Genomic DNA, 19,832 nt, shown 5'->3' with positions numbered 1-19,832 from the left:
ATAAAACAAGTCCTTACAAGTATTCGTATTCCAGCAGCATCCACAATTCACAGAGAGATAGGAAAGCAGACAAGAGAGGTGCTGTCTTACCTAAAAATGTTTATAGAAGAACAGCAGCTGAGATTATGTGAGCTATAATGTTTACTTTCATTGTATTTCTTCACTTTCAGTTTTCCTGAAATGCAGTATTTCCAGCAAGAGAATGTGAGGAAAATTCTTACAGATGTTCTGTTCTGCTATGCCAGAGAAAATGAGCAGTTGCTTTATAAACAGGTAATGAAAATATAGTACAGGTGGCATTCATCGACTCAACATTTTCTATGTGGTTTGACAATAATGTAGTTCTGTTGTATCTAAAGTCGTATCATAATGCTATAGTAATCAAAGAGTTGCTTGTCGTCTGTATAGTGAGAAAAGTAAGCTCACTGAATAACATACGCTTTTTCCTCATAATACAGTCCCTCAGATTGTTTTTTTTAAGGTTTCTAAGTTGTCTAAATTTGAATTCCTTTATAAAAAGCATATTTTTGTTCGATGTTGGTGAAACAGGAAAAGAACAGGAACAAGAGGCTTTCTGTGCTTTGTTAAAAAAAAAAAAAAGGTAAGCATCAGGATTAAAAATGGTACTGAATAAACAAAAATCACAAATAGTGATTTCTGAAATGTTAGCAAAATTTACCATTTTGTTTTATATAATGCTTTAGATTCTTCCTCAAAGTGCTAAAGCCATGCTATGCATTAGCAAATAGATTCTTTATCTAATCCTGTAGCAAACAAATGCAATGCTGCTGACAAATGCCTGTTGACTGATGGACAAGGGTGCTAGCAAATACCACTTTTACAGTATTGCCAGAAGGAGAGCCTGCTTACGCCTTCTTTGTTTAAATGGTAAGGGTAGCCTTTAAAGCTGCACTGACTACAGACATCCATATGGGATGAGGACTAAATTAATTTAACATTTCTTCTGAAGGTTTTGAAGTGAATATAAGCACGATATTAAATTAATGTAGCAAGACTGATACGCAGATTTATAGACATTTGTATTTGTTTGCCCAGACTATTAACTGTAGGGAGATTAGTGACTGACAAACTGGGGGACACTGACAAAAGCTAAACTGTAGAGCAGCAAACTTTAGGTAGGACAAAAATACAAAGCTTCAGTAAATGTGAAGAGTTTTATAACACACTGTATGCTCCCAGGCATGGTATGTGACCACCCTGCCCCTAAGCCAGGAAACTAGTTGTGATACGTGAAAAGACCAGTGTTGAAGAAACGGGTACTTCTGAAGAATTCTTACAGATTAAATCAAAAATCAAATATATAGTTATCAAACATATCAAATCTCCATCAGCTGGTTACTTTTCATGTTTGACAGACTGTCTTGCGTGATAGCAAGAAAAAACGAGATTTGTGAGCTTCAGCAGTATTCAACCTCCCCTTTCTAGTGAATATAGGCCAGCATTCTGATGATGGGAAAATGGAAGAACACATTCCAGCTAATTTGGTCTATCAGTTATTGAACAAGAAGGATTATTTTACTCTTTGATATGACTTAAAAGGACTTAATTACCCTCTGCTTGTATTTAAAATCCTCTTGATTCCTTACCAAGAAATAATAAAGAAATAATACCTTTCTACATAAGGATGGAATATTTAGCCAGATCAAATTTTAAAAAAAGAAAGCCCTGAGTTTCATCACAAGCTGTTAAAGCTATTATTTTCTACTAGGTGACACCCCGTTTAACATAGACCATATTGTTAATAGTTATGGGATTTTATTGAATTAATGAGACTGTTATCATGTAGTAGAATGTCTTGCTGAGTTAATTGAAACTGCAGAGATTATATAAATGGTATTAATGAACTTTGACTGCCTGATGCCTCAGCTTTAATAAAGACTGCTTGGTGGGCTAAATGAACATAGTCAGATAAAAGAACAGGTTCAATTTTGCGAGCCTACAGGCTGTTGACAAAGAAAACTTATTTACCTCTGTTTTCAACTGGTGTTGGTTGCATCAGTAGTGCAGTAATTTCAGGAAGGGGTTGCCAACAGGACTAAAAGGAGAGGTAAAGTGCATAAAAGGAAATAAATTTGGATCATGAAAAACTGTTGATTTAATATCTCTGAAGTGTTTCAGTATATCATCCAAGTGTTGTGGTGCCCTGCCAAGTCCACAAAATAGCAAACGGTTGTGATTTTCCTCCCTTTTAATGGACACGTGTCACATGTATTAGAAGCTTTTCCTTTTTCATACCTCATTTTAAAAGGCCTTTTTTTTAAATTGATGATCCTGTTAGCTTATTAGTAACAATCCTGATTTTTTGTCCCCGTGCTCTTCTCTCTTTAGATAACATTTCTCTTATGACCATCAGTATGCTTCTCAGAACTAGCTAATAGGAAGAAGTTTGTGGTGGTGACAGGATACATTTTTTTTTCTCTATTATCAAATACCTATGTGGTAGTCAGTCTTCCTGTCCTACCATTTTTCTTGGTTGTTTTTAAGATTGACTTCCCATCCTAAGTTCCACTAAAGCAAAGCATAGCATATTTTCTTGAAGATAATAAAGGTTACCGTTAATTCATCAGGAATGGATCACTTCTGAGATGCTCTCTCCACAGTGACCTGAATACAAAGCTCAAATTCTGAAGTCTATCTTCATATTCAGTATCAGTCGTGGGACTCGTCCTGTTGTTCTGTATGGGAATTCCTCTCTTGCATTTTTATGACCACATGCAAGAACTAAATTTGCTGTCATAATTGTGACACTTGGCCAGTAAATGAAAACTTGCCCTTACATCTATCAACATCTGTACAGGACCTCATGTTTCTCTTCCAAATATTTGGAAAAAGTTCTAGTTCCTTGGCAATTTGCATCCTTATAAATAAAGAAAACTGAAATTTACAATATTTCATTAAAACTATTATGTAGCATCAGTATATATTCTTAGAAGAATCAATGCTTGCTTAATATGCATATATGCATGAAATTTGTAGTAGGTTTTGTGGTTTTTTGACCAGCATGGAGTAACATTTTATTTGATGGGGAAAGACATTTCCGTCCCCAGTCAGATGGAATAGAATGTTGTGAGGCTGTATTACAGAGATTTTAAAGACAGAATCCTCACTGGGATCATTGAATTTTTAAATAGCAGCTGTAAATACAAAATGTAAAGAGAATAGTATATTGTACTTAAGAATATGTAAAAAATACTATTAGCATTCTTCTGTAAGATTGATGCCAAAAATTCTGGTCCTAGTTACATTGAAAAGAAATAGTGACAATTAAGCTAAATCACTAGGCTAACCATTGTTCACTCATGATTTGATTGACCTTAAAGAAGTCAATATAATTTTGAAATGCATTGATTCACTTGCATTGTAGAAATGCTGTATTCCTGGTTTTCTTTCTAAACCATAGACTGTATTATGAAATCAATATTTTGTTGTAGCTGGGAAGTGTCATAAAATTATCTGAGCTCTGTCAACTTATTTATTAACACTAAAGAGTTTTAGTAAACTGCAGCATTGAAAAAATGTGTATGCATATTACATTGGTGGCTTTTCTTGCCAAACTAAAAATCTCTAAATATTTGAAGTACTCTTGTAACTGAAAGATCAGAGGTATCTTTTTGAAATCCTGATATTTCATCATCTGTTTGTTTTGTTTTTGTTGTATATGGGCAGCCACATTACAGTTCTACTTTATTATATAGTTGATACATTATTACGTTGGAAGAATGTATGATGTGCTTTTATCTTTTATGACTAATTCTTATTTTATGTCCTCTTTCTTTTTCTTCAACTTACATGTTTACAACTTAGGTGGTAGTTTTATTAGATAGTCAAGTTTTTGGCATTTCCATTTCTCTTATTTCATGTTAGTATATCAGGGTGAATAAAAAATTAGATGTGGAGCTGTGGAGGTCTGTGAGTATATGTGGAAGCATAGCTCATGTTATCTACAGTTTATTTAAATATTTTTGCTATTTCTATTTATCTTCTAATTGTGGACCTATCTCCCTGTCTTTCCTATTTCTTTCTTTCCTGGTACAACTGTAAGACTTTCAGAAATCTGAGGCTGTCAACCTGTAATCTGAATTATATTGTTGTTTTTGGGAATTTTAGATCAGCTCCTGAAATCAAGTGATCAAGTGGCTACATGAGAACCTAGGGTTTAACCTTTTTTTTTTTCATCTTTTGAAGTAGTCCCTAAAGGTTCAGAAATCAGAAGGGAAAGAAAAGGTCCACTCTTTAGTATGTTTGCTGTTTTTAGCTATGCCCAGTCAACAGAATTTGGTATTGCTGCAACCCTGCAGCTGAGGCTATATGAGCAATTGGCTCAGTTTTGAAGAAATGAAAATTGGATTTCCTAGATTTCGGTTGACAGCACACAGAGATAGTTCCACCACCACTCATTTTCCTCATGTTGCCAAGTATTGGAATTTCCCCTTACGAACAAATGAGATTCATGCATCATAGATAGATAGTGATAGATAATGACCTAGAGTGGGCTTCCTTATGTATCTGAGTCCTCTTCTCTCTGCTCTGATCTACATCTGATATTTCTGATAAAACTTTAAGTGTATTTTGTTGTTTTTATTTGTTTGTTTGTTTGTTCTGTGGTAATGGATCTGCCTGTATCGAGCTGGTAAAGCTAACTCTCACATATTGAGTGCTCCTGAAATGCTACATGTAATATCACAGTTCTACAGTTGACTTTGACCTATCTGAGAGTATCCCAAGAATTTTAATAATATGCTGCCTAATTGAGATCTTAATAGCGTCCAGAGATACTGCCCCAACACAAAGGTCAGAGAATCCAAGCAGGGAACAAAAGAAATGTGAGATCTGCTAAGCGTGTGGTGGAACAGGCACTGTACCAGTTTTTTTGGGGCCGAGGTCTGTAGTTCCTTCCCCTTGGAGTGATCTGTGCATCCAGAGGCAGCCAGACAGGTGTCCATGCTTCATCCCACACCCCTTCCATCACTAAAGGGCTCCCCTCACTTCTTTTTTATGGCTGACCCCCACCCCAATCTTACGTAGTTCCCACCTGCCTTCCTAGTCCACCACTGGGAACCCAACTCCACTGCTGTATCCAAATTTCCCAGATCTTCCTTTTTCCTGATTTAATCTGAGGGAAGGGTCTGAATCTCTCCTGTAGCTGAGGTTTCGTTCTGCAGGCAATTGTTTTACCTGCCAGTGTGTTGCTGCTTGCTAACAATTGTGCTGTTTGTTTGCTGAAGCGGTTGCTTCTGCTCCCGTTAACACATTGGAAATCCCCAGATGAACCAATATAAGTCAAGACTCCTCTTTTATCCCTGGTGAGCACCAATGGGTTGTCCAGCCATGCTTCTAACCCTGTCCCAAGTCCTGAACTATCCGCCACTTTTTTCCACTCTGATTCCTGCACGGTTTTATATTTTGTCTATATCTGGATATAGATTGTATTTGTAAGTAAAAGTCTGTAATGGAACAGTTCCAGGTCTCCTACACATTGTGTTAATAATGTACTTTTTTAAATATTGACCTAATGACTTTTTTAATTTAAAAAAAAAAAAAAAAAAAAGGTGAAAAAGCCCTTTTATTTCTCATGTCCATAGGAGTGGAACTTTAACTTTCCCAAATAGCTGCCCAAGTCTCCTCTAAAGGCTATTGTTATGGCGGTTTTGGAACACTATCAAATTAAAAATAATAATAATTTTAAATTTTGTAATTTGTCGTTATTGCAGATCTGTGTGTACTGTGGATCATGATTGTAATTAACATAAATAAAATTTATATTTATGAATATAGATCTTAGACTAAACTGCCAGGTGCAGGGTTGCTTACCATTGCCAATCTGTTGCCTGTTGTGTTAGAAAAAGGGAGAATAACTTGCTTCCCCCATATTATAGCAGAATAAACACTTGGATTTAATCAGAATTTAAAATAAAAGACATTGATTATGAAACCATTCTGTTAAGAATATAAATGTTCACACTTTCAGTTAGTCTGCACCCAATATTGCAGGCTGCCTGATGCTGTGCTTTATGAACTATTATATGAATGAAATATCTTACAGTACTTTTGCTTCTTTTTATGTTTAGGGTATGCATGAACTCTTAGCTCCCATTGTTTTTATTCTGCATTGTGACCACCAAGCTTTTTCACATGCCAGTGAAGCTGCGCAACCAAGGCAAGCATAATGTTTTATTTATATAATCTTAAAAATTTGCTTCTTTAAAAAAATACAGAGTTTTCTGGGCTTGAACTTATAAATATGTTCTTTAATTATTTGTTTATAACTAATAAATTAACTTGAGAAAATGTTGCATCTTCTTGCTTTCATGGGAATGTCCTTATTTTGTCTTCCCTACTACAGCATGTGGAAGGAGGTTTTAGTGTAGACATTGGCCAATTCACAGCAATTAGCTATAGAAAAAAGTGAACACAGCAAACCTAAAGGAAAATCTTAATGTTTCACCTCGTTGTTTGTTATTGCCAAGAATGCTTTAGTTTTTGTCATTGCAGAGAGGAAGCAGAGTAGAAAAATACAGTCTTAAAATGGACACATTAACAACTTTCTTTCCTTGTATCTTAAAATAATCAATGTAGATGCATTGTTGTGATTGATATTCCTTTCATTACCCTGCAATGTTGTAGCTGCAATACCTGACTATGTTTTGTCTTGGTAGTAACATTAAGTTTAGGTATTGATTCTCAATACAGCCAAGCTGTGTGTGCACATGTTTATACGCATGTATAAAATACTACATCACATAGGGTTGTGAACTGAATTCAGATGCTTTTTTCTTGCCTTATATGTAAAGCTTTTAAAAATAAATAAACTAGTTGCCTGTTTGAATCATTAGTGATATTTAATCAATTTCTTTTCATTTGTCTTTTTTGTCATTGCTCGTGGAGTCTAGCAGTGAATAAAAGCCAATTTAATTATATGTGCTATGTATCATAACCTCTTTAGCACCCCTCAATGTGATTGTCCAAAGGCAGTATTAGCATAAGGATGGAATTTATTTACAAGTGTGTGTTTTTATTCAGGGTACATCTTCAGATATCCTGAAATTACCTAGGAGATGCCCTTCAGTGCAAAGTAACTCAAAATAAGAATGTGTTACACACAGCATTCTGTTCCAGTGCCACTGAAAAAGTAGAGCGAAAGAACAAAGTAGATGGAAAAGAGGTGCTGTCACTGATAAATTGCTGTTAAAGTACAATAAAAATACAGGCTATTAAAACAAAATAAATTAATGTTTTGATACTGCATATTTGACCAGTAACCATTTTTTTGTTGTTTTGGACAAACAGTAATAGATTGTGCAGCAATCAATTATTGTAGATCAAGCATATTCAAATAATACATTGTGACATTCAGTAATTTGTTATTTGGAGTAATTAGATGGTTACTTCATTGTAGTGCAGACAAGGCAGCTAATTTGTTTTTGATCTTTATAAAAAGGAAAGACTTCATTTGTTCAATGGAGTTGCTCTTTTTAATTAAAAAGGCTAGTCTTCTCATTTGCACTTTATATGAAAGTTGGCTTATAAATACATAATAGTACATGCAGAGCACTGACCAAAAACAAACATTCACATTTGGATTGTTTGCTGTTGATTTTTTCAGTGAGGAAATGAAAGTCCTTTTGAATCCTGAATATCTGGAACATGATGCCTAGTAAGTTTTAACAACTTCCTTTACATTTAATTTACTCTTATTTGTAGTACATTATTTAACACCAAGTTTCTGGGTTTTCCCCTTTCAGTGCAATGTTCACATGTCTTATGAAGACTGCAGAACATTGGTTTTCAACTTTTGAACATGACAGTCAGAAGGTAAATATTACTCTAAAATGCATTTATTCTATTCTTAAGCAAATGTGGTTTTTAATGTGATTGAAGTAATGTGAAGATGATAACGTTTGTTCTCTTAAACAATTTGGTTAAAGCAGGTTCCACCGAGTTAAAATTAAGTTCTTTAGAGGTTTTTCAGAATTAGGTCATAAGCACTTGTGGAAAGTCAGTTGGCAGTTCCTGTCTGTTGAAAGATCACGTTGATATCAAAAGCCACACGTACAGAAGAAAATTATTCTCCTGTTTATGAGAGACACTCTTGTATAGCAGTCAAAAGATTGCTTGTCATAGACACATGTAAGTGCCCCAAACTTGCTTTAATGTCATGTTAAATAAATACATAGAGATAGTGTTTAATATATTGAGGCTTGAATTGGTTTAAACCGTTTTCAATATAAACAATTTGATGTGAAACCAAAATTTTGTTCATAGGTTGCCCATCGTAGGTCAGGGTTCATCCTTCCGTGACTTCGTGCTGATGCCACCTCTTTTTTGTTGATGATGATGCTTTTTTTCCCCTCTTTTCTTCTTGGCCTGAGGACATTCCGAAGGAATGTCTGTGCCCCTTAAATCACCAGTGTAGCTATACAGATGCCATTGTATTTAGCATTTTGTTTCTCGGTATGGAAAAACCTTTTCTGTGTTTAGTTTTACAGAACCTTTTTTTTACTATTTTTTTTTCCTTGCCCTCTCTGAACTCTTTGCAAGGACCATCTAGTCCTTGCCTGTAACCATTTTTCACGCATGGCAGATTTGACAGTTCCCTCTGTCTGTTTTGCCTCAGTCTAATGTTCAAGATTTTCTTTTTTTCTACTTTCTTCCTGTCTCTTTCCCTTTTTATGCTTTTCTTCTTTAATTCTGAAAAACGATTTTTGTGATGGGGTGTGTGTAGAAGGGTCTAGCAAAACAGCCATATTACAGGTGTCCAAGACTTTCAGTGTATTATATACTAAAAGAGCTGGTCTCCAGACTAAGTTCCAACCTGATTTATTTCAGCATTTTTCACAGACCATAGGGCAAGTAGAGTCAAAAATAAATTAATAAGAATTTGGTCATTTTTGGATGCCCACATGTATGCACCAAAACCTATACTTGCAAACTGTAATTAGGGAGTGCTAGTTTTAGAGGTGATTTTGCCTCTCTGTTGACAAACATGTTGTTCATCCAAGTCTCACATAAAAGTTTCTATTTTATTTAAATGTTTAAATGTATCTGTGTATATATTTTATAGACATGGAGTGTTGGTATCTTGGCCAGAGCTATCTACAGTTATAAATTACTATTTAGATTTGAGTTTTACATAGTTTTCAGTAACTACAGATAAAGTGTAAGAGATACAAATTTTATGAACTTATTACATAGTCACTTTTATTCTAACAACAAAGCTGCAAGATGTTTCTCTTGAGTGTAACTTTTCAGAATTCAGTGTATTCAAGCTTATTTGTTCCAATTTCTGTGACAGAGGTGGTGAAGTCTGAGGCTGATTTTTATTCCAGGAAATAACTAGGTCGACTTACAGATTTACAGTGCTTGGGTAGAAGGTGAAAGTTTACATTACCCTTTCTAGTCCTTTCATGGCATAAAAAATTAACTATGCACAGTACATGGATTAATATCTGGTTGTTTGTTCTTGTTCTTTGCAAACATGTATAATCTTTAATAATCCTTTCTTGTGCGTGTGCCTTTTACAATCATGACTTTGAGGGTTGGCTACATAATAAAGTCTGAGTCTTCACAAATGAAGCAATGAAAGCATGTGCTCTGAGATACATGTTACATTTTATAGCCTCTAACAGTTGGTTCCATTACTCCCAATTGCCATTAGAGGAGCTGCTCCAGCTACGGCATTCCCTAGTGGTTAATGAGAGAAATCTGTCCACATTTATACTTGTGCTATGTCCTAGCCTCTCTTTACTGCTGTAGCATTTGTTTCCTAAATGCATGAATATATAAGTTGTATTAGTATCAAATACCAGCCATTCCAATTCATGTTGTGTTCAGTAATGTTGTGTGGCAGGATTTGGTGATTTTGTTCCTAATACTTGATCTAAAATTTTCGGCTCTGTTCCACTGGTATCCATATTTAAATTGTTCTTACAGGTGAATCTGGTGCTCTCCTTTAAATAGTATAGCAAATCTCTGAGCTGTACGTCTTTTTCTTACTGCAAACCACATCCCTTCAGAGTTGATCATTTATATTTCGTGGTAACAGTGGATGGCTGAGCCCATACACTCATGAAATGTTTGCCAAGACTAAGAAGCTCACAAAAAGAAAACAGGTGTTTTGTCCCATGTGGCAAGTCAATATGTAGTGAGGATAGGCATGGGCACAGTATCATGTTGTCCACTTAGCTTCTGTGCTTTAGGCAGAGACACTGTGAATCATTTCTAGTTAAACATTTTGACAGCTTAGTTGTATTAGTTCATTTGACCATCTTTCTGTTTGGGCTGTTCCTTTCATACCAGTTCGATGACATTTTTTGGAGCAATTTCAACTGACTAAATGTATCATCATTTTCTCAACCAAATTGCTTGAGAAGAGACAGCAGACATATCATATGCTCTCTAGTCATTCACCAAACTTCTTCATGGTGTGCACCAAATCATGAGGCAGGTGTTGGTTTTGATAATCAGAATCTTTTGACACTTAAACCAGTGTGTAAGACTCTGTCTTTTAATTTTGTAAAGGTGACGATAAACCCACAGACAATTAATGGTATAAAGACTAATCTGGGTGACTACTGAGTCTCGTCATTTTACAAGCTCAAATAGGTTGAAAGATTCTAATGTTGAGATTTCTATATAAGGTCTTATGCCTATAATAAAGAAAATTTTAAAAATACAGGTCTCTTGAGTCATCAGACTTATGCATGGTCAAGCTGAAGTTACACTCAACTAGAATAAACCTGAATAATGTACACATTGCAGATGTGTGCCAACTGATGGAACATGCACAGACTGTGAATTCATACAGTAACAGGTTTTTATGATTAGTTTCAAAGATAAATGGGTATGTTTATGCAAAAGGTTCCTGTAGACTGGCATTTAACATTAAGGCAATGTTATCATAACTTGAGTGCTTTTCTTGTAGGAGATTAGACATACTTAGTGGATTCCTTTCTTTTTTCGCCACATTCTGGCATGTGACCAAGAAAACATTGAAATGGGTATGAAACAATAGTAATAAATAGCCATACAATAGAGAAGCAGAAAATAATTCAGTAACTTGTTTCTAATGGATTACTTCAAATGATGAACACAGAGGGCATTTAAGAGTGAAATAAGGAAATTTTTGTGTCCCTAACTACTTCCCATGGGCTCTCAAATTGGCTGTGGACCTTTACTCACCTCCCATGCTGGCTAATTTCTTACAGGTGTGTTATTGGAAAGATGACATAAGCTGTCCATCATAGACATTTTTTTTTTTTTAGTTTAAAGCCATTACCTCTTGTCCTATCCCTACATGTGACTCCCCAGCTTTCCCAGCTTTCCTATAGGCCCCATGTAGGTACTGGAAGGCCACTGTAAGGTCTTCCTGGAGCCTTCTCTTCAGGCTGAACAACCCCAAGTCCCTCAGCCTGTCTTCATAGGGGAGGTACTCCAGCCCTTTGATCATCTTTGTGGCTCTCCTCTGGACCCACTCCCAACGGGTCCATATCCTTCTTGTGCTGGGGACCCCAGAGCTGAAAACAGTGGCCCAGGTGGGGTCTCATAAGAGTAGAGCAGAGGGGGACAATCACCTCCCTTGCCCTGCTGGCCACGCTTCTTTTAACACAGCCCAGGATATGGTTGGCTTTCTGGGCTGCAAGCACACCTTGCCAGCTCATGTCGATCTTTTCATCCACCAGAACCTCCAAGTCCTTCTCCTCAGGGCTGCTCTCCATCCATTCTCTGCCCAGCCTGTATTTGTGTGTGGGATTGCCCTAGCCCAAATACAGGATCTTGCACTTGGCCTTGATCATCATCATGCAATTATGTAATTGGTATTTACTGCAGAAGGTTTCACAGAACCTTGTGCCTGCTGCCCATCAGCCTCACCACAGTCTCTACCCTCAGCTCCCCAGCTTGCTGCTAACACAAACTATTATCTGCCTTTCTCCTCTGCTTACATGAGTGTTCAGATCACTTCAGCCTCCAAATAACTGAAGGTATTTCAGTTATCAGTTCGGATCACTTCTGGCTGTGTTCAGAGGAGGCAGAATCCTGCACTTCTTCATTAGAAATGAGAGCATTGCTGGCCCTTCAGATTCAAACATAAGATATTATGCCATGCTGCCTGACCGTTGTTGTCCTGTCAGAGGGTGAAAGGAGCAGGACAGATAAGTTATTTGCAAGTTCAAATGAAGAACAGTTGCAGAAGTGCTGCATAAAAGGAGGGCAGTATGTTTTTGTCCCTTCACTGTTAACTGTTTGCTCTCTATATGAAGAAAAGCCAAGCAAACTCAGACTAGGCCCCAGCTCTCTAATTCAAAAACAAGGAGACGTATTCAAATGCACTGGGTTTAGTAATTATCTAAGTAGTATGCTCTGGATGTAGAATCACAGAATCATCTAGGTTGGAAGAGACCTCCAAGATCACCAAGTCCAACCTCTGACCTAACACTAACAAGTCCTCCACTAAACCATATCACTAAGGACTACATCTAAATGTCTTTTAAAGACCTCCAGGGATGGTGACTCAACCACTTCCCTGGGCAGCCCATTCCAACACCTAACAACCCTTTCAGTAAAGTTCTTCCTAATATCCAACCTAAACCTCCCCTGGCGCAACTTTAGCCCATTCCCCCTCGTCCTGTCACCAGGCACGTGGGAGAATAGACCAATCCCCACCTCGCTACAGCATCATTTAAGGTACCTGTAGAGTGCGATAAGGTTGCTCCTGAGCCTCCTCTTCTCCAGGCTGAACAATCCCAGCTCCCTCAGCCACTCCTTGTAAGACTTGTTCTCCAGACTCCTCACCAGCTTTGTTGCCCTTCTCTGAACTCTCTCAAGCACCTCCATGTCCTTCTTGTAGCGAGGGGCACAAAACTGAAGACAGTACTCGAGGTGCGGCCTCACCAGAGCCGAGTACAGGGGGACTATCACTTCCCTAGCCCTGCTGGCCACACTGTTTCTTATGCAAACCAGGATGCTGTTGGCCTTCTTGGCCACCTGAGCACACTGCTGGCTCATATTCAGCCGACTATCAACCAGTACTCCCAGGTCCTTCTCTGCCAGGCAGCTTTCTAACCACTCATGTCCCAGCCTGTAGCGCTGCTCGGAAAACAAAACAAAACAAAACAAAACAGAAAAAGCACCTTATTTTCTTTCCTCTTTCAAATCTGACAGAAAATCTAAGTGTTTTTACTTCAAATTATTTGGAGCATTTATTCTTTACATTTTGGGGGTGAAAGGGGAGGTTTAGGACACCTAATTTATTTGTTGACATTGCAGGAAATTCAAGGTTTCTGCAGCTTGTTAACCATCTCTAAGCAAGAGATGGTTTATCTCCATTTGCTCTGGTGAGCCCTTCCTCTTAGTGGCTAGTACCACTAGTTTCTGATGATCTTGCATCAGAGTCAACACTCTTACTTTTCTCTCTTCTTAGAAAAGGGAATTGAAATCCTCTTTTCAGACTCACAGATGCATTTGATTTAATTAACATCACAGTAGACTTGCATTTACTTTCTCTGCATGTTTTTTGCCTTATATGCTAAATTTGATGAATCTGTTTTATTTGAATATGAAGTGGCTCTTTCGTGAAGGTCATTCTTTCAATATTTCTTCAAATGCTTATTCAAATATGCCTTCTTTACATACAACCCATGATTCACATGTTCTACATAGCTATTATCACACTTTCCATCATAGAACTGTTCAGTCTGTATATTCTTCTCTGCTTATAATTAACAACTGAAAAACAACTGTTTACTTAATTAAAAAGTAAATAATTTAAAAAGGAGGAGAAATATCCTTTCTCAACTGCAGCTATAAAGAATTTCAGTATTTAAGTAATAGGCAGTATTTCATCATAGCCCCTAAGACGCTAGGTGTTTTATTTTAAATTTCTGTTTGGCAGAACAGAAGAGGTTTTTTTTGAATGAAACAATGCCATTTCAGTGAGCTTTATTTGACAGTCTGTGAGGGAATTTTGGTCAAGTGATTTGCTAGGGCATCTGAATTGAATATCTTTTGCTACCACAGCAGCATGGCAAAACCACTGTACTGTAATAGACAGATCAGTCCCTTTGCTGAAGTTGCCATAGCAAAGCAACAATTACACAGATTTCAAGATGTAATTTATCAGATCCTTAAATAAAAACATTTTACCTGAAATCACTGCTCAGCACCGTACAGTATTTTTTGCAGTGCAGAAATGGAATAATTAAGAAAAAATCTTTCAAACAGAAGAGATTAACAAAAAACTATTTTTATTGAATTTGGGTAGAAATTATTAAATGTTCACTGCCCTTTTTAATATTAAACAGTATTAGAAATAATTGTTAAATATGGTTACATCTCTTCCTCTTAAAATGATGATAGAGAATGGGACTAAAGAGGGTCTATAACTACAGGAAACAACCTTGGGAATAGTTTGTACAACAAAAAATACTTTCTTTGTTATTGAGTGTTGGAAATAATACGCTCTTCACTGAATTTACCCAAGTGAATGTCTTTCAACAATTTTAGAAGTAATGAAGTCATCTGAAAGTATTAACCCTTTGACTTTAATAATGCTTCTCAGTCAATATACTGAGCAACAGTATAGAAAAATAATAACTATTTTTTTAAAGTGAAGCTTTCAGATCTGAGGGTCAAGGTGACAAATTGAAAGAAAGTCTTTGCCAAATCTCTCTTCAAACTGTTTCAATTTTTCCTCTTCTGTAACTTCAGCATTGTTCTGGACAGGTTAATTCTCCATTTGCTTTTCCCCTGTCTTTCTCTTGTTAGGTCTGATTTGTTCTTTTTTATTCCTCACCCTCATTTTTACAAATTTTCTGTTTAGTAGAGTTAATTATTTGCTGCATTTCTTTCTAGCATTCTACTTCTTTTCAATAACAATTCACTCTTCTGCAAAAAGAACAAATTTAAAATCATATCACATTCCAGTATGCTAATATAGTAGTTTTCTTCCTCGGTTTTCCCCTGTGTGTGTCACGTGACAGATCATGACATAGTTACAACAACCTTTCAGTCCAGCCAGCTGCATCCTAGTCCTGAGTTTCATCGCACTCTTCTTTGGTTTTAAAGGTTTTCTGATGCTTTATTAAAGTTGTGAAGATTTTGAACCACTTGATTTTCTGAGCAAGAGAAGCCTGTTGAGAAAGTGTTGTTCAAAAAATAGTTATTTGCTATTTGGTATGCAATTTATTGTCCTCTAAGGGCATATATTCTCTCCAGTGTTACCATTCATACACATTTATCTGGACTGACAGGTACTAAATAAAAATAAAATAAAGCTGTCAACACTTTGTCAAAGTGTGAAAAGTAAAGCAGGTACATAAATTGGACTTGGAGAAGGAGGGAGTAAACCGTGGAACACCCAGGAAGGGGAATCCCACAGCAGGTGCCCCAGAAGCAGACACTTGACATTACTCTTTTGCTCGAAAAAAACAGGCTATTGGTGTTTTTGTGTTTATTTGAAAGCCAGTGATAGTAAGAAAATAAATTTCTTTCACATAATTAAATAATAAAGGATGTTGGTTTTTTTCCTCTTTTTTGTGTCTGCAGGAGAAAGATGTGATGATTACACCTATGCCATTTGCAAGGCCGCAGGACTTAGGCCCGTCTATTGCTATTGTAACTAAAGTAAACCAAATTCAGGATCAGCTGCTGAAGAAACATGATATTGAGCTGTACATGCATCTGAACCGACTGGAAATTGCTCCACAGATTTATGGACTGTAAGTGTTTACAGTGCATTATTTAATTTAATTCCTTCTAGATTTATTTCATTGTTTGAGGACATTTTAGTCCTGAAATTTAAGATTAGAGGAATGGCAGGAAATACAAGTACTTTTTTTCTCTTAGACTTTATTCTACTGACAGCATTACAGTAAATGAAACCACACGGTTGTATTTGTGACAGAGACATTCCTAATGCAGATAAAGTGCATTGAGCTATATATTAGAGAGCTTGACAAAATTCCTAGTGCAGTGATGAAGTACATACTGAAGGGGGAGAGGGAAAGTTTAATCGTTGAACGGTTTGTTTGCTTAATTTTGTCACCAATTCAGTGTCAGTGAACTTTTCTCTATTCCAGTAATGGAGGTTTGGATACTGGCAATGCAGGCATGGTAGGGCATGTTGAAAGTTATGGCATGGTGGTAATAAAGTTTCTGTATGTGGAGTCAGCTCAGGTAGTCCTTGTTCTGTTAAAGTGACTCACATCCATTCAGGTAGCTTTGTATTGTGTGTCCCCATTCTCTGGGGGCTTTTTAAGTCAGGTGTGACTTTGGAGGTGTCTTTGTCCACAAATGTTTTCACAGCATTATATGCAAACTATTTATGGCTGCTATACTCAATTTGGGTCAGTATAGAGCATGCAAATTGTAAGAATCATGAGGAATTGTGAATTGCCTGTGATTTTGAGAAATAATTTTGCCTTCATAGTCTGGAACTTTAGACAGTTGATTCATTTTGATCATTCCTTAAGGAGCAAGCTGTATTTACAGTTGCAGTGACAGAAAAATGAGACTTGTACTTTTTCTAACTTTTTGCAATGATTTAAAATTAACATTGACTTTGCTTTAAATCAAAAAAAAAGTTTCATTTGTAGGTTTGAATTGCCATATGTAATTGTGAATTATATATAACAACTCAATTGAAAATGTGAAAAGGAAAGGAAAATGAGACTGTGTAAATGTCAGGCCATAACTGCAATACTTGCAAGTAAAGTCTAATTTGATGTTACTGTAAACTGGAAAAATGCTGAGACACAGTACTGCCCTCGAGAAAACAGTCAAACTGAGACTAAGTAGTAGTCCCAAGCTTAAAAGGAGCATAGGAAGATAAACATAATTCTTGAAAACTTTCAATAGTTTTGATAGGAATGGTCTACAGGCAGAGGAAGAATAAACTAAGGAAACTCAAGGTATTAAAGTATGAAGAGGACAAATTGTCTTATTACAGTATTTTTTGCATAATGTAGAGTTGTGAGTTTTCTTAATATCTTCAGTAGTCTAGAAGAGAAGGCAGGCATTGCTAATCAATTTAAGGAGTGGCAATGAATACGTAGGTGGTGTAAATACCAAGGAAAACAAAAAGACATTGCTTCTTTTTTTCTGAAGACATACGAAAACACAGAAAATAAGATAAACCTCAGAGATTTGCAAACATATTCTGGGGCAAAAGTAATTTGTATTGTAGGTATTCACTTCAGTTTAAGATTTTGCCTTTCAGTAAGAGAAATAATTGAAAGAAAAAAAATTAGACTTTAGCTCAAAACATGACATTATAATAGCAGAGGAACAGTGCAGTCTGGTGTGGCATAAATAGAATTGAATCTGAATAAAGAAATTTACAGTTAAAGGAATGAATTATGAGAGTGATCTTCAGTCTGACTATCAAGAAAACCTTACTAACAGGGAGCTGTTAGACTGTAAAGTGATATATCAAAATTAAAAAAGGAAAAACTGTCAGAATATTTTAAAGACAGACTCTCAGAAGTGGATATTATTATAAAGAACAAGTCTGCATTGGCAAAAGAGGAAAGTAGGCTGCAAGTGAGGTCATATCCTTCTCTGACTTCTGATTTAATGTAAAGAACAGGAGAAAAAGAAGGAGAAAGGAACATGACTGTTGTATTATTCTCACCTTTAATGATGTCTGAATTCTTCAGAATAACAACTTCCATTAGTGAACCAGCTTGACAGACTCAGGTGCTGGATCTTTTCCTGTATTTAACATTTCTTGAACTAGAAGCAGCATTTCTTAAACATAATAGATTATTAATAATTGCTCAGTATAACCCAAATGCAGAATTTATGTAAGTTTTTGTTGAAATATATTGTTTTCCTGAAGTTTGTTGAATTTGGCAACAGGAAAAATTTGTATGTGAATCATTCAAGTGATTCGTATCACTCAAAAAATACACACATGGTAGAAGGAAGACTAGGAACTTCCCTCAAAAGATAAAATGGAGCTGCTGGAGAAAAGTACCAACACAAAAGACTTCTATGTACCGGTAGTCTTCCCTAGCCTGAGCAATTTATGCAGTCTACTTACTTAAAATGTAGTATTTTATACTTTGCATCTGTTTATAACCTTTTGTGGAAAGATAGAAACAATTCTTGTTTACTCTTTGTATTTTCATACTGTTGATTTCAACCTTTAATGTTTACCAGTAGTCTTTTTTTTTTTTTTCAAACAATAGACTGGGACATCAGGTACCCAAGTCTGCTGTACAATTCCATGTTCAGAAATGGTCACAACATTTTCACAAAACTATGTTTACAGGCTTACAAGAGCAACTTTTACAGGCATTTCCATACTTGTGGTATGACTCCTTAAATGTCATTGCTGTCCAGTGGTGCAAAAGTGTTGCAACATTTTTGTGGAAAAGTATACTCATTGTGGTGTTTATGAGATGTTATTCCTCTGTAACCTTTGGTGTCATCTGTGATTTAAAAGAAAACTTATTTTCTCTGGTACTTTCTGTTTTGTGAAGTTATAGCTCAGGGAGTGGATTGCTTTATCTTCTAGCGTGCAGCAGGCTCCACGTTACCTGGCTTATCTAATTTCCTTGCTGAGCAAAAAGAGAACCCCAGTTAGGTCTACTAAGTTATACTAGTGTCCTGGCTATGCCATACTTTTGTTCTCTGGTGATGCAAATTGTTGTTACATGCAGTAGCCTTAACGCTAGAATTTTCGCAACTGGAAATTTTGTGAGACCCCAGATTCAAACACTTGCAGTCAGCCACTGCATATCCCAGTGATAATTTTTCAGCTGCTATTAATATCGGCCAAAATGGAACCAGCAATACAGAGATCAAGGTTTTTGTCGTACCATTCTTTAGGCTTCTTTATTTGCCATGTCTCTAGTTTGTTTTTAGACCCTAAAATAATGTTTTGCAGAATAACATTGTTTAACGTTCCTGGTAGCACTGCAAATTGCACGCAGTCTAACCAAACTATAATAATTATCTAATCATATCTAATTTTCTACTTTGTAAAGTAAAGTACAAGAATGGTTTGAAAGTGAAATTGAATTGATTACATTAACAGCTCAGTGACATGCTTCCTGATAATAAACTTCTCCCTAAATAAAAACAAAAAATGCTAAAATTGCACAAAAAGATTAGATACTCTGAAGGGTTGGCAGATTGAATATTCAGTTTAATTATAAAATCAGATGAGTTAAAAAAGATTAATGTGCTAGATTAAATGGTATTCTAGTGTTAATTTCTTTGACCCTTATATCTAACTCATGTCAAAGTACAAAATAATTATTGCAAAACCATTCTGCAGTTTCTGCAGTGGCCACTGGTTGCAGTGACAAATTAAGCAGGTTGCGGTCCCAGCTTGAAACAGGACAAGGGTTGAAGAAAGTCTTCAGATATCTGTATTTTAGGACATTTTCTTCCACTTATAGTAATTTTTAGTAGAGGATTTATGTTAGATTTCACTTAAAAGTTTAATCAATTGGGAGGGTCCCTCATAATATCGTTATAACTACTTTATTTTATGTACTGAGGGTTTCCAAGTGGATTATATTCATATTACATCAAATGAAATTCTCACAGAACTGCATGCAATAAGTACAGCCGGATCATGTAAATATGATGTGGTTGTAAAGAAATTATGCACACAATGCTAATGACAAGGCATAAGTATAAAAAGCTTTATTTAAGAACAAAAATTAACTGGTGGCATATACTCACTAGCTTCTGCATCATAAGGCTGATGGCAGATTATATGCTGATATGATATTGGTTAAGCAAATTCTAAGTACATATCCAACAGACAATAAAGCACTTGCAGAAGTGACCGTAAATATTTC

At 36.1% G+C, this 19,832-nt stretch overlaps 1 protein-coding gene across 4 annotated transcripts in view; it reads left to right on the top strand.

Annotated features, from left to right (window-relative positions):
• Positions 1-19,832, top strand: part of TBC1D5 (TBC1 domain family member 5) — a 323,220-nt gene that overhangs the window by 184,537 nt on the left and 118,851 nt on the right. For all 4 annotated transcript variants that reach the window (XM_035556416.2, XM_050708888.1, XM_050708886.1 and 1 more), the window contains 5 exons: positions 171-273; positions 6,090-6,178; positions 7,625-7,675; positions 7,764-7,833; positions 15,562-15,734. In XM_035556416.2, coding sequence (XP_035412309.1) covers positions 171-273; positions 6,090-6,178; positions 7,625-7,675; positions 7,764-7,833; positions 15,562-15,734 — 486 coding nt within the window. The remainder of the gene's footprint in view (positions 1-170; positions 274-6,089; positions 6,179-7,624; positions 7,676-7,763; positions 7,834-15,561; positions 15,735-19,832) is intronic.

The sequence above is a fragment of the Cygnus atratus genome, chromosome 2, assembly GCF_013377495.2.
Source record: "Cygnus atratus isolate AKBS03 ecotype Queensland, Australia chromosome 2, CAtr_DNAZoo_HiC_assembly, whole genome shotgun sequence".
Taxonomy (NCBI): Eukaryota; Metazoa; Chordata; class Aves; order Anseriformes; family Anatidae; genus Cygnus; species Cygnus atratus.
This window is presented reverse-complemented; position numbering and strand designations above follow the sequence as displayed.